Source organism: Botryllus schlosseri, chromosome 2 (genome assembly GCF_051294905.1).
Source record: "Botryllus schlosseri isolate E-star chromosome 2, Bs_hap1, whole genome shotgun sequence".
In the NCBI taxonomy this organism is placed as follows: Eukaryota; Metazoa; Chordata; class Ascidiacea; order Stolidobranchia; family Styelidae; genus Botryllus; species Botryllus schlosseri.
In genome coordinates this window covers 12042016-12056933 of record NC_137237.1, presented here as the reverse complement: position 1 = coordinate 12056933, position 14918 = coordinate 12042016, and the positions used below count along the sequence as shown (strand labels likewise).

At 41.6% G+C, this 14918-nt stretch overlaps 2 protein-coding genes across 2 annotated transcripts in view; one reads left to right on the top strand and one right to left on the bottom strand.

Moving 5' to 3' along the window:
• The window catches only part of LOC145433575 (centrosomal protein of 19 kDa-like), a 198790-nt gene that overhangs the window by 91106 nt on the left and 92766 nt on the right, over window positions 1-14918 (bottom strand). The gene's annotated exons all lie outside the window — the stretch shown is intronic.
• On the top strand, window positions 8347-11577 carry LOC145433569 (argininosuccinate synthase-like). Its single transcript, XM_080310697.1, has 8 exons — window positions 8347-8646; window positions 8712-8780; window positions 9022-9210; window positions 9999-10201; window positions 10594-10800; window positions 10870-11066; window positions 11135-11291; window positions 11367-11577. Exons 1-8 carry the CDS (start codon window positions 8530-8532, stop codon window positions 11470-11472), a joined length of 1245 nt encoding a protein of 414 aa, XP_080166823.1. The 5' UTR covers window positions 8347-8529; the 3' UTR covers window positions 11473-11577.

The following is a 14918-nucleotide window of genomic DNA, read 5'->3' as shown; positions in this document are numbered from 1 at the left end:
TGTAGCCTACTTCGGAAAGTAGAAGTACTTCGTTACTGACCACCGCTAATTTTTGTGGATCCAGAGTTGGTCGTTTCGTAAATCAATGAGCAGTTCTTCTTTTGCAGAAGGATTCTTCCCAAATGATTAACTACCTTTCAAAGCTTTTCAACAGTAAATTCTGTGGAGTAAGGTAGCAGTGCCAGCTGAATTCCAGACAATGTGCTCAATGAACACTGCTCAGTGCTCATAGCATAGCAGCCCAATTATGGCGTGTCAATTATGTTGCTCTATCGGCAATGCCGTAATTGGTTTAATCGTCACATGTACACTGTACAGGTATACTGCTTATTTATTAGATATTGCGCGAATCAGCTGTTATAGAGCGCCGCGGTACACAGTTTAAGAATGAATGGGCAAGCACAAACTAATACCCAAGTTTAGGTTTTGTGAGTCAAATACTGTCATAAAAAGCCAAAGGACGTCTAGCGCTGCTAGCTTTATCGAGACTTGAGATCATCAAATTTGTTCTGTGTCTTCTCGGTTCGGATATGCTTCACTTACTGTCTGATTGTGGACATAAGTATCCTTCGCGGAATTTTTGAGCACATAGAAGGCGGTAGTCATACAGCGTCGCATCAACCATCGAGAAATACATGTCATAAACTTGTAGTTCGCTGCACACTATTGCCAGGAAAGAGTTGGAAGGATACGTAAGCGAGTTGTCGCTATGTGTAGCATTTAGGCCACAAGATTGGTTGTGCACTAACAATCGAATGGTTATAGCAAGCTCCTCTCTGTGTTAGTGAGTATGGCAGATTTTTCATCTTAAATATACTTATAAGGGTTGTAAACGTATCAAAATTTCGCCGCGAAAGTAATTTATTTGATTTTTGGCTATGTTAGATGTGATATGTTAGATGCGAAAACACACAGAAATAGTTGGTGTCGTATCGCGGTAGCTGTATGATGGCATCAAGGTACGAAATTTGCGTGGTGGGCGGGCACTTCATTGTAATGTAGGCTATAGTTATATCTGTTTTTGTTATTTTGGCATCCATGGTGTTTCGATTACTAAGATAATTTACAACAGGTCGATATTTATTATTATGACTCCTGATCTTCCGACTATGCTATCCTGTAAGACACCGCTTACGCGCATCACGTGGTGAAGAGTCTTGATATACCTCCAACACGGTAAACCTCGTTCAGACTCGAACTCGCAGGCCATTGTTGTTGCAGCTGTGGAATGTAAAACTAGCTGTTGATTGTAACAATGTAGATCAGGGCTCTGCAACCGGGTGTATCGTACACCCAAGGGTGTACCATAATGTCTAAACGGTGTACCGCTCGGATGGGGTGTACTGGGGTGTACCAGATTCGCATTACAATGGACCGATAACTATGGCTATCAGGGCTGTGGATCGAGTCGGAGTCGGTGGAGTCGGAGTTTTGCTCATTTTCCCTTAATGGAGTCAGAGTTTCTTTTTAGAACGCCTTGGAGTCGGTTGTGAGTATGTCAAAATGCTCCTGACTCCGACTCCAATTTTTTAATATGAAAACAAGTGCTTTCAAACATCTCTTAGAATTACTAATAAAATATATATAGTAGGATTTGTATGTATCAACAATCATTGTTATTAGTAATAATAAAATTGGATATATATTGAAAATTGCATAGAGAAAGAAAATTTCAACCAAATTGCGACCAACACAAAATTACTTATGGAGTCGCAAATTGGTGCAATTTTTGGAATTATATCATGATATTATGAAAGAGTAGCCTAAATACATCATCTGGTTTTGTAAGTGGCAACGTCATTTGTAAAATCGATGTAAATATAACCAAACGCTGCATCCCACTCGACAAAATCAAAAATGTTCAAGAAAGAGTGCAAGGATGCTTCATGCTATTTATCTACTCCCTAAATTTGCTTTCTGATCACCGTTTCTTAGTAGTGAGAGAGCCTGTGCTTGTCATCAGTATAAAGTATATTGATAGAATTTGTACATATCTGTATTAGTTGTTTACCCAAACACTAGCTAGACTGACTAGAGTCATTTGGGGGGGGGGAGCTCGAATGGGACCCAAAATTATTTCATGAATCAACATAAATTATACAGTTGCAACTTTTTCAAAATTTTCGCGCGCTATACGCGATTTAACGTTGACGTTGATTATTGGGTAACCTTCCCCTAAGAAATAGTAGCCTACGCATGATATATAGAAATTGGCATTCCGGCGTAGGCCATTACCGCACCACGACGGACCAAGACATGTGAAGTTTTAGTTACGCCATGTAAGATGCGACTTCGAGAAGTGTGCCAGAACGATCGGCAGCGAGTAAATCTTGGTCGCTGACCGTAAATTTTTTGTCCGTACCAATGGTTGGTCCCACGAGCTGTTGTTTCGACACCTTCCTATCCTTTCATTGTATCGCAGTTTTGTGGTGTTTTGAAACGATGAAAATATTAATAAATCAGATTGATTGGAACTTCGATAGATATATGCAGGGCTTTGGAGCAGCCGTAAATATTGAATTGCTCCAGCTCCGGCGATTTCTTCTATCATACATTAGCTCCGGCTCCAGCTCCGGCTCTGGACACTATCGAATAGGTCTGTCTATATCAGGGGTGGCCAACCCGCACGCCATATGTGGCCCGCGAGGTAATTTCCTAATTATCGAAATCCTGTTATATTATCTAAAATGAATTGCTCAAATTGTAAACTTGCAAGGCCAACCAAAAATATGATTAGTCCGATTTCGACGCATTGGCAGATCCAGCGTCCAGTCACATTTTTAGTAAATCGTTGTACATTACAATAAACTAAAATAGAAGTAAAATTTATCTTCACGCTTCGCGTGTTTAATTGTCACACGATTTCTTGCTTGGTAGCCTACCCCATCCTGAAAATGAAAAAACGCCTAATTTACCCGATTGAGTCTAACTATATTCGCAATTACGAGTAGAGCCCGACCGATTATCGGTTCGCCGATAATATCGAGTCGATATTACACTTTAAAAAAATATCGGTATCGGCCATTGGAGCTGAAAAAATATCGGCTATTTTCGTGACGTCACAGCATGATGGTAGGCAGTCAGTGAACTGTAATTCTTGACCTCTAGACAGGGAATATTGCAATTTTCATATAGCTTACACTTTCAAGGTGCCCATAGATGCAGCCTTTCTCGTCTATTTCATGTTCAAGTATGACAATGGCTGTAAAGCTGTTGGGATAAATGCTCTGAAGTTTTTAAAATGCGCCTTCTGCGGTAGATTCTCCCTTATATAAATATCGGCTGAATATATCGGTGCTATCGGTGAAGATGTTAGATATCGGTTTTATCGGTATCGGCCCAAAAATCCAATATCGGTCGGGCTCTAATTACGAGTGAATGTCTTTTCGTGTTTTCGCTCGCAGAAAGATCGTTGACGATGAAATGTAGGCACAAAATGATAGTCGCATATTAGCAGAAACCTTAGATATCGATATGTCCAGATGCCAATTAGTCCTGTCCTTGTAAACTGAGCCCAGCAGGCGGTATACAGCAGACCCGCAATATACTCAAGTAATACTATTATTGACATAGTTCATTTATAAACATTGTGAAAATTTTACGCGCTTGGCGTGGCTAGTAGACAGCGTACTCGTTCGTCAATGGAATGTGGATTGTGGCCCTTTAGCCGAAAAGGTTTGCCATCTCCGGTCTAAATACATTACTAATCTTCCTGTAGGTTAGTTACCCATAGTAATCTAGCACGACCTGATCAATAGATATCCGATTTCTACCAAATAGCCAATGGTTTGACGTTCGATATTGGGGCACTCGTTACCAGTCCATCCGGTGTCGATCAAGTTTATCGGAATATAATATTTTCCCGTTGAAACGAATCGAGTAATCGTGCCCGTAACGAATTAACCGATGCACATTTGCAAGTCATATAGTGCGCGATAATTCGGGAATACCAGAGTATCAAGCAGGCATCAAGAACGAAAACACGAAAAGATGATTACAAATTGGAAATCGCGTTTCAAATCAGCGATTTGTCTTCAACATAAAATACCATGGGGTTCTGACATCGCATTGAGTAGCTCGCACCGCGACAATTATTTGCTGAGTGTAAAGGCGTTTTGGGCCATCCTTCTGCCAGTCCCTATTTACGCTCGAAAATCCTTATTTCGCATGCATAGTTTCATACACAATAACACTGACCGATTTCGCGCCCCGATTAAAAAAAAAACTATCTCGAAAGAACGAGTATAGCCCATCCGATTCATAGCAACAAATGAGATGGAATTTCTCGGCGCGTGCTCGTCATATCGACTCGACATGTGCAACGAAATCACGTTTTTATCGTCTGTCCCATTTTGCGCAATACATAGTGGTCATTATTTTCAAACCATGCAATTGGCCAACAAGGTTGTGCTGATGATGAAATTGTGGGTATGCCGAATACCCACAATATCCACAGGCATATCTAACATACCGAGGTTCGGCGCTCATGTATGAAAATTGAACATTGAACACATGACTGCTCTGCTGTCAAATCCCCAGGAACATGGTTAGTCGGAAAAGGTAGCGCCAAAGAGACAAAGATTCTTAATTTCTCGAAGGCCTGCTGTTGAATTACGTGAAATCAGCAGATATGGTTGTTGCATATATAATAGCATCTTATGAAATACGTCGGACCCGGAGCTACTCCTCAAATAACTCGCTCCAGCTCCGGCTCCAGCTGAATTTTATGTAGAACTCCGGCTCCGGCTCCGGTGAAAATGCACGGCTCCGGGGCTCCGGCTCCTTGCTCCGGCTCCAAAGCCTTGTATATATGTTTACTTGTCAATAGGCGCCTAAATGACTGGCGCCGAATGTTCCTGTCCTGGCAATCTGAATCCTACAAGACAAATGCCCTCCCACTCGGAAAAATAATTTGCCAGTGAACAAATACCAATTTAAAATTGTGTGCGTCTTTTAGTTTAGTACGCTTTGGCGATTTCATTCAATATCTTTTGACACAGCATGTAGGAGGTCACAAAATAACATCATGTAACGATGTTAGTATACCTGTCGGTCCGCCCGAATATGTTTGATTATTATTTACGGGCCCTACATTTTCCAAGACACCACACTCAGGTCTACTGGTAAATCTGACTACGTGAGAAGAGAGAGGATACAAAATTTACTATTCAGTCATGAACTATACAAATTTTCGCGCTTCGATAGAGGCTGGCTCGTTGAACAGTGAACATTACAACAAATCTAGGTGATAAGTAGTGGGCAAAAGTATAGCCTGGTGGGGGTCTGGGGGCGAAGCCCCATAAGTAGGGAAGATGTGGTCCGGATGTATCAAAAATTGCAAAATGATCTCTGGCCCTAAAATCTTCATCCGAGAATAACGGATCTTTTGCTGTCTCAACACTTTGATACGAGCTCTACCTATCGCGGACATTTACATGGATATCCTCCTTTTCAAAAAATATTTATAAACGTTTCAAATGAGTTGCTTGAACGTATCATCGGTCCCCACCGGTGGGTCCAATGGCACACGACCATGCTGGGACCTATGAGACATACGCTCAAAACTCAAATTTTTCAACTTGTTTTGTTGCGTACTATAATCCAACCTACAGCATGCCAATGAAGAATGTTTCGTCGCCACCTTCAAGAATAAAATAGATTATATCAACTAAAATATTGGGATAAAATCACGTTTTGATTTCCGCCGAAACTTACAAAATTAATGCCACATACATATTACCGGAAAATCTACATTTTGACTTTCAAATACCTAGTAATAGCGATAAAACACCACAGGTAACTATGATTTACAGCCTCTATATATGTCGGTGTGTTTCTGTTGTTAAGTGATTAGTTGGTCCAACTATTTAGCTTGATTTGGCTGTGGTACCATAGGTCCCCCACCCTATAAATATTGTATTTGAATTGAAAATAGTCCACTCGAGGATGGTATTAATTAAAAAATATGTGCCATTATGTACCCTGATACAAGCCCTATACTTCACATCAAAAACTATTGCGGGTTTGTTAGTCTGGAAGGTGATATAGAAAAATGTATATGTCGATCAAAATTTATTTTACACCCCCTAAAACGTAAATCAATTGTCACAGACCCCATAACTCACGCAGGTCGAAGTTTTTTGCATATGAGGAAAGATTCAGCCAGCATGCCATTGTAGACAAAGTCACGTACTGTAATCATGGGATTATCACAGATAATTTTTCAATTATTTTCGGTCCCAGTGTCTTATCGGTACCGCATCTCCCCTATGGTTGATCACCCTATTGGGGGCCTAAGTCCAACGTTTTTTTTTTGGGGGGGGGGGGCTGGCGAAGTGCTGTTTCGGTCCTGACTAGAGCCACTCTTCTATTGTTTTATCCACATTTTAATTTTACAGGATGGGATATATATCATGTTTGAATGATTCCTACATTTAGAGTATACGTGGCTTGTTACAAAAACTATAACATATGAAAAAAGGACGAATATTCACACTTTCCATTTGACCAAAGGCAAATTTACGGCCATTTTTGACCGTCTTTCCGAGCGCTAAATTGGATAAAACGAGTATCAATGGAAAGCTGCTGCAATACCGATTACGAAAACATAAATTTTATTCTGCTGATGGTCCTGGAACCCCCAAAAATCAGCGTTAAAATTTGCATTGTGATCGAGTTGGGCATTGTGACGCAACAGTGCCGTCTGGCTCCCTCTTCTTAGCTTCACTCTCGTTGTCTGGCAAAACGACTCTACAGCCCTCATAGCTATCACTATAAATAGCCAAGTTTATGCTTCTGTCTGGCAATACTTCTGTCAATTCTGTCTGGCAATACGAGAGTGAAGCTGAGAAGAAAGAGGCAGACAGTCCGGTTGCGTCACAATGACAAAACTCGATCACGATGCAAATTTCTAGGCCGATTTTGGGGGGTTCCAGGACCATGAACAGAATAAAAGTTTTATTTTCGTAATCAGCATAGCAGCAGCTTTTCATTGATACCCGTTTTATTGAATTTGGCGCTCGGCAAGCCGGTCAAAAATGGCCGTAAAGTTGACTTTGGTCAAATGGAAAGTATGACGTAACCCAAATGCAGCGAGCCGATCACTCTCGCTGTGTCCACACCATATAGGAAACTATGATGACACCATGTCAACCTATTTGTTTCATTTTGCCGTCTATGATTCACAATGAGCAGACAATGGGCCATCTACAACGATAGGCCTATAAAGTATGCAATAAGCTTTAAAATGTCAAATGATAAGTTCACCGACAGTGCACACATTTACGATCAAACGAAATGCAGGTGGCAAAAAATGTTTGACTTTGTAAACAATTTTGACAATTTCTTGACCTAACGCTACAATTTTGACAAATCTTGACTTATTTTGACATGTAAAAAAAATCGCCCTATTGATCACTATAATCAGCTTATCCAATTTTGGGCTAAGCCACGGAACATTTTTAAATTGGATATGGAGTCGCGGCCGTCAAGGTTGGAAACCACCGGATGTGCAACCTGCTGGTGCGGACTGACATTTAGGCTCATGAATAGTCATTACAGTGTGACATGAACTTGAACATGATTTTACGATGTACAATTACGCTCCCTGCATTTTCGAAGTCATCATCATCCATCGCACCAGCTCTACCGCTACCTCTGATCACGTGGGCGAAGAGAGGAGCAAAGTTTTAAAGTAATATATGAAAGAACCAATATTAATGACAGAATTAATTAACAAAATTTAACGACCAGATGCATATAGTATGCCCCCCAGAAGCTGCATCGATTACCCTGTGGTGGAGTCATGATGGAGTCGGTACACAAAAATTCTGTAACACCCGTTGGTGTTGGAGTTAGGAAATATATAGTGGTTGGGTCGGAGTCGGAGTGGGAATGTAGAATGTATAATGTACCGTTGCAGTTACAGAGATTATTGTATAGGCTTTTCGAAGTACAGAACTTCAATATTGCAGCAAACAATGCATTCATATTGCCAAATTTATTCCACTCGAAACTTTTAGACTGGCTCTCTTCAGGAGCGAACGCCAGTAAATGGGGTTTACCAAGTTCGAAATATAGAAAGAATTTTGTCGTTGTGACGTTACAGTGACAAGAACACAGAGTCGCGAACGGCAGCTTCGGGTTTTAATATATTTCTGCCATGAATATATTATTAAAATGTATATTAGGAATCAATAATTCAAATAATAGGATGTTTCACTTGACAATAATAACGCATAATTTTCTGAGTAGATATCCAGGAATGTTGGCGTACTGAAGTGGAGTAGGAGTTCTTAAAGGAAAGTCAGAGTTAGACGTAGTGCGTCCAATGTTGGAGGAGTTGGAGTCGGTATATTGAAAATGTCTGGAATCGATGTTAAATTGAGCCGATTCCATTTTATATGGTATGAGTTCAAAGAAAATCACGCCCAGGCTACTTGATTTCGTGTCAATGCCGAATGTTATCAACACAAATTTGCATTCGTCGATATATCGTCCATTCAGTTCGTGATTAGGTGTAGAGACAGCATGGCTTCATCTGATAAGCAAAAGGAAACTGTAGTTCTGGCATACAGTGGTGGATTGGACACATCGTGTATTCTTGTATGGCTGAAAGAACAAGGATACGACGTAGTCGCGTTTCTGGTACACGGTTTGGGGAGCTCCCGACGTGCGTGAATGCACTAGTTACGCGTTTACGTTTTGTTTAGGCTAACGTCGGACAAGAGTGCGACTTCGATGAAGTTGAAAAGAAAGCTTATGCGCTTGGAGCGCGCAAGGTGGGCTGTTATTGACACGCGTTGGGCAACGACATTGGCGAATATAATGATCGGTGTGTTCACTGTTCATGATCGGCCATCACGCAGTTATATGATTCATGGCTGATTATGATATTTGCCGCATGGGGCTCAAAATGACAACCTCGTTTGAATGTTTCTGCTGTTATCGTATCAGGAATTTTAATTTTGAATATATATTCACACCACATCCAATCCATTTTACCCGTGCATTATGATTCAGATACATATCTGCGATTGTCGAGAAGAGTTCGTTTCTGATTACATATGGCCGTGGGTGCAATCCAATGCGAAATACGAGAACCGGTATATGCTCGGAACATCGCTTGCGCGCCCGTGCATCGCAAAGAATATGGTTGCTGTTGCCAAGCAAGAGAACGCATCTTTCATTTCCCACGGAGCAACGGGAAAGGTACTTCGGCCGCGTAAAATTGTCTAGCTTTGCAAGCAAGTTGTCTTGGACAATCGAAGACAGAACAGAAAGTGATTGTAGCTGGAAAATGTTGAATGTGTATATCGCGATACTAACTTGGACACTATAGTGAAGTGGTTGTCAAGCTTCTTGACCTCGCGGCACCCTCCGATAGGAAAAATAGTTCGCGGCACCCTAACATCTGGTGCCGGTGGAGGGCCTGGTTTGATTCTTGCAGTAGCACCTTCCGAAGCGCCGGAGGTTTGTCTGAGATTGCCCTTATCTCCTCCGTCGTTGTACTCACATCGTCCTCACAAAAACGTTCCCAGAGAGACCAGATCATGGACGAATTCAAGGTAGAGAATGAAAAGAGCGAGGTAGCCTAAAATAAGCAAGATGAAGATCGAACACCGTTATACATCAGGCATTAGGCTTAGGGGATACCAGATTGAGACAGTATACTTAGTTGTTTTGGCATGCATTGTGTGACTCAGTAGATCCGCCTTACTCAAAATCCCGATTCCCTAATTTTTATTATATACGTCGACCTTGTTTACCACCTTTTCTCGGTATCCCCGAACAGTCCAATTGGCCGCGACACGCCCATTGAGAACCACTGCTATTGTGCATAGTTGAAAGCATGCTTATAGTCGAGAAGTGGGAAAATCAAACAACTTCAATTTCTGCACAACTAGGATCAAAAACGCCGCTCAATAATGTGTTATTGCAGTCTAGTATATATTCTATAGGCTTTACTTTCAACTACTACACTTCTCCTCAATATTCAGGGCAACGACCAGATCCGTTTCGAGCTGGCCTGTTACGCTCTCCTACCCGGAGTGAAGATTTTGGCTCCTTGGCGCCTACCAGAATTTTACAATCGATTCAAGGGCCGACCCGATCTCGTGAAATACGCCGACGAGAAAAACATATCACTTGGTGTCGCAAAAACCAAACTATGGAGTATCGACGATAACTTGATGCACAACAGGTCGGATGACACGACTATTGTCACCACGCACATATCGATAGAGGATCGTGCCGATCTTGGTAACTCTAGTGAGAAATCTAGTGATTTAATCCAAGGAAAGGGTGCACGGAACAGTGCAAACCAAAAAGTGGGAAGTTACATCATTTCGTAAAAGTATAGCCCAAGGGCAATACACATTTTTTTTCGCTGGCATTTTCTATCCGACACGCATATTGTGACATCTATTTTTTCACTGCGTCACAATGGATTCGGAATGTCGCGTCATGGTGAAATAATTTCACCCCGATGGCCCGGCCCGTTAAATACTTCACTAATCCATATAAGGTTCAAAAGCTGAAGAAGTTTCCCGCCCCTGGTGTAACCGCCATCGTAAATATTATGTTTCTATACAGTTATGAAGGGGGAATGCTGGAAAACCCGTCTACGGAACCAGAGGCTGTAATGTGGCAACGAACGACTGACCCCACTAAAGCATCCGACACTCCGGACCTTATCGCCGTGACCTTTGATGGCGGCGTACCTGTGAAGGTCGTGAACACCACAGAAAAAGTTAAGATAACGGGTGCACTTGACATTTTCCTCTACCTGAACCAACTCGGGTGTGTTAAATGTTGTCGTATTTCGCATTTTCGTGCAGCTCGAGCGCCGATTTTCGCATTTCCTTTCAGTGGAAAACACGGAATTGGACGTGTCGATATCGTGGAAAGTCGATTCATAGGAATGAAATCGCGTGGTTGTTACGAAACGCCGGGCGGGTCGATTCTGTTCGCTGCTCACGAAGACATCGAGACCTTCACGATGGACAAAGAACTGATAAAAATCAAGCAATGTCTTTCGGTGCAGTTTGCAAATCAAGTCTACTATGGTAAAGGAAAACCTGTTGCTTTCCGTTAACGTAAACGCAACATGTAACAAGTCCGTTCAAATTCGCAGGAATGTGGTTCAGCCCCGAATGTGAGTTTACCAGATTCTGCATCAACAAAAGCCAGGAGAACGTGATCGGCACGGTCAATTTGAAATTATTCAAAGGCAACGTTTATGTCACAGGGCGGGAGTCTCCAATTTCTTTGTACAATGAAGAGTTGGTCAGGTACTTAGTATTATCGGGGTTGAGTATATATATATGCATGATTACATGGAGTTGATCATTATGCCTTTCGTATAGTTTGGATGTACAAGGAGACTACGAGCCTATGGATGCCGGTGGCTTTATCAAAATAAACGCTTTGAGATTACAAGAGCACAGCAGAGTCAAAAGAATGAAAATGTGAGGTCTTCCCGATACCCGACGATAAAGGAGGCAACCCTACGATGACTGTGGTTATTCATCCGTTCGACGCAGCCATACTCTGCCTAAATATATGCACTGAGTTAAATTATTTGATTGATCGTTCCATTACGTGCTAGGAAGAGTAAGACAAAAGCCAAAGGTGGCAAGATAGCGCGGTGGTATAATCCGCGGCTGCAACACCATTGGGTGCGAGTTCGAGTCTGACCGAGGTCGACTTCAGAATTCCTATACCTAAGTGTTGGAGGTTTATCTTGGCTGATAGTGAGCCGCGCCAGGAAGAAGTCGACAGTAAAGAACAAGTCCTGATGCGTGAAAGAGGGAGAGAGAGACTGAAGTTGGGAGCGCGCGAGTGTGCAAGTCGCCCGGAAAGAGTACGAAATCAAAGATCCTGAACATTAAAAATATCATTGTCGTGGTGTACATGACCTTAATAGGCGACAAACACCACTGTTTGTATGTGTTAAATAAATAATCAAACAAACAAAATCTATTCTCCTCCTCGCCACCTCATCCGCGTAAGCGGTGTCTTATACAATAAAAAGCCTAGAAGTGGGCCGTGCTATAAGTCGGCAGTTACGGAAAAAATGAAGAATATCGGCCTGGTGAAATCAGACATTTGAAGTACTTACGACAGGGGTCGGCAAACCCCGGCATCACGTGCCAGTTGTGACACGCGAGATGATTTCGCATGGCACGGCAAATGATGTGACACAAGCTATTAGAACCTCGTTTTTGCAAAAAATGAAACAGAACTTTTCAAAATGTATAGAGCTCGTAGATGATCCGAAATTGTTTCCTAAATCAACATAAAATAGTCTTTTAGGGCAGATTTGACTTATCTTGAAATTATTTTCCGCGCTTCCCGCGATTTATTGGGCCTGATGTTTTGATTAGAATGTGGGAGCCCCCAATAAATAAATATATATGTAGATAGAAAATGTGTTTAAAAGCTATGCATAATGTACAGAAATTAGTCAACCGTATTAGCAGTTATGAAAGAACGTCAACCGAATATCGTAAGAATGGATGCTTGATCAAGCAGTGTACGTACACTGTGCAGCCTACGTGAGCACAACTTATGAACCGGCATTCCGGCGCTGGGCATTTTCACGCTGTAGAAGACACGACCTATAGGCATAAAGTTTCGGGCAACATGCGACTCCCATGCGGTGTATGCGTTGCAAAAATGATTATGCCCGCAGTTCAGTCCCCGCAGCTTCAGCCGCATGTATCAAATGAGACCTGCCGAGGAAAATAATGAGCCCCGTGTCAAAATGCAAATTTGGAATCGTGTTCGTCTCTCAGAAGGAGACATTCTTTTAGTTCCGACTGCTGGCAATCGATTCCAATATATCTGGAGCAACGACAATCTTTACCTAGGTTTACCATATTTTGGGAATCTGAAAAGAGGACACTTTTAAACATTTCCAGACTTACAATACCGGAGTAAAATCCGGAAAAATTGGTAAATTTGTTGCGACTTTGTAATTGCTTAACTAAAAAAAATAAAAATAAAAGTCAGCTTTCTGGCTCAACTCCCGGAAGTCCCGCCGGACCGTCACTTGAGCACTGATTTCCCATATTTCAGTTGAATGTTAACATACATTTAACCAATCTGTTTCAAAAAAGAGGAGACAGTTTCAAAAAAGATGACATTTGGGCGTCCTCCTATAGGACGCAGAAGATCTATCGTTGTGCGTCTGAAAATAAATTATGTAAATATTACGTACATGTAAGCGAAAATTTCATTCCCTTCGCGACCAATAATTCAAGAATCATACTGGCGTAACGGATGCCGTTGCCAGTTGCAGAAAAACAGTTGGTGGTATTCCTTACTTGAAACGTTAAATATTAATAAATTGAATGTTTGGCACGCAAGCTGGTAAAATTTTTTTGATATTTTGGCACGCTGCACACAAAAGTTGCCGGCCCCTGACTTACGATATAGCCTCATCGACCCTGCAACAAAATTGAAGTTTGATCTTACACGTCATTGAATCGATATGATATGCCAAACCTAAACAATAATTTATAGTTGATGGCTTCTGATTAATATAATTTAACCTCAGACTAAGTTCAATTTCGCCGAATTTTCTAAACTTCGATCGAGTCTCAGATCAGTCAAGTAAATAGTAAATCTATAATGTTCACAAAATTTACATACTTGATGACAGCTATCCAAATGTATGCTTCGCGTTGAGCTCATACGCACATGATAGCATCCCCGACTTTGTCTTTAATCAGCAGCAGCCTCAGTGGTAAAACTTCAAAATATATGTTACGCATCGGTGGGCATTAAAATATCAAAATTAACCCGAAATCTGATTACGACTAATGTATGCAACTCAAATGTAACATAGGAAACTTCCTTTAATGCTGCTTCTTTTATATTAGGTACGAGGTTATGTTGAAGTTGTGCGTGGCGGGGTTCGCACAGTCATGTTTTAAAGGGCAATAGTAACAACTCTATTGTGATTGTTCGCTATCGTTGGGAAGACATGCGACTTTTTTTACTATTTAGCCACTTTGCCTATACTGTCGCTGAATTGCATCGTCGTAATTTAACAAAGATTGTCTAAAAGTCTACTTAGCTCTTAAATATAAAGTGTCCGAAACAAGTAGTAGGTTACTTATAGACAGTTTTGTGCCAGACTTGCGGCAAAGTATACCATGAACTGTCTATTGCGACACCATACAAAAGTACGTTCTAAATCAATTTAAAATTTGATGTTTTATTTCTTCAACTAATGGACTACCGCAACCTTCTCGCATTTTGGAATTTAGATATAAAATTCTACTCTACTGTATTCGGCGGACCGCCAGGAATCTCGCCACGGACCGATGATCCAGAACCACTGGCCTGGTGGCTAGATAGCGCAGTGGTATAATCCGCGGCTGCAACACCAATGGGTTGCGAGTTCGAGTCCGACCGAGGTCGATTTCCTAATTTCTATACCCTAGTGTTGGAGGTTTATCTATAGGCTCCTCCTCACCACCTCATCCGCGTAAGCGGTGTCTTACAAAAAGCCTAGAAGTGGGCCGTGATAAGTCGGCAGTTACGGAATGAAAATAAAAAATATCGGCCTGGTGTAAATGTAGTCGACAAACACCATGAATGCGACAAACAACAACAGAACCACTGGCCTATATCATATTTGTGTAGCATTATCGGAGCTTACCATCTCAACTTTCGAGATGTGATATTCTCCCTGAGATGGACGAAGGAAATTTGACCATGGCCGTTGACGTCAGTGTGAAGTCGCAATATAATAAACGACAATTCTGGTATCGTTCGCTGCTGCACGTGATGCGTGACTCCAAATAGTACCGACATGTTACGAAAATTTGTCACGAAAGGTCGATTAGATCGTTTCATTTACGAACCATAAATCTTGATGATCGCGCGGAGCATCAGTGTGTACTGCT

Excerpts from the sequence above, each read along its gene's own strand:
- LOC145433569 (XM_080310697.1), top strand. The coding sequence starts at position 8,530 with ATGGCTTCATCTGATAAGCAAAAGGAAACTGTAGTTCTGGCATACAGT. Across the intron at positions 9,211-9,998 it reads CCCACGGAGCAACGGGAAAG|GGCAACGACCAGATCCGTTT; the intron begins GTACTTCGGCCG and ends CTCAATATTCAG. Across the intron at positions 11,292-11,366 it reads TACAATGAAGAGTTGGTCAG|TTTGGATGTACAAGGAGACT; the intron begins GTACTTAGTATT and ends CCTTTCGTATAG.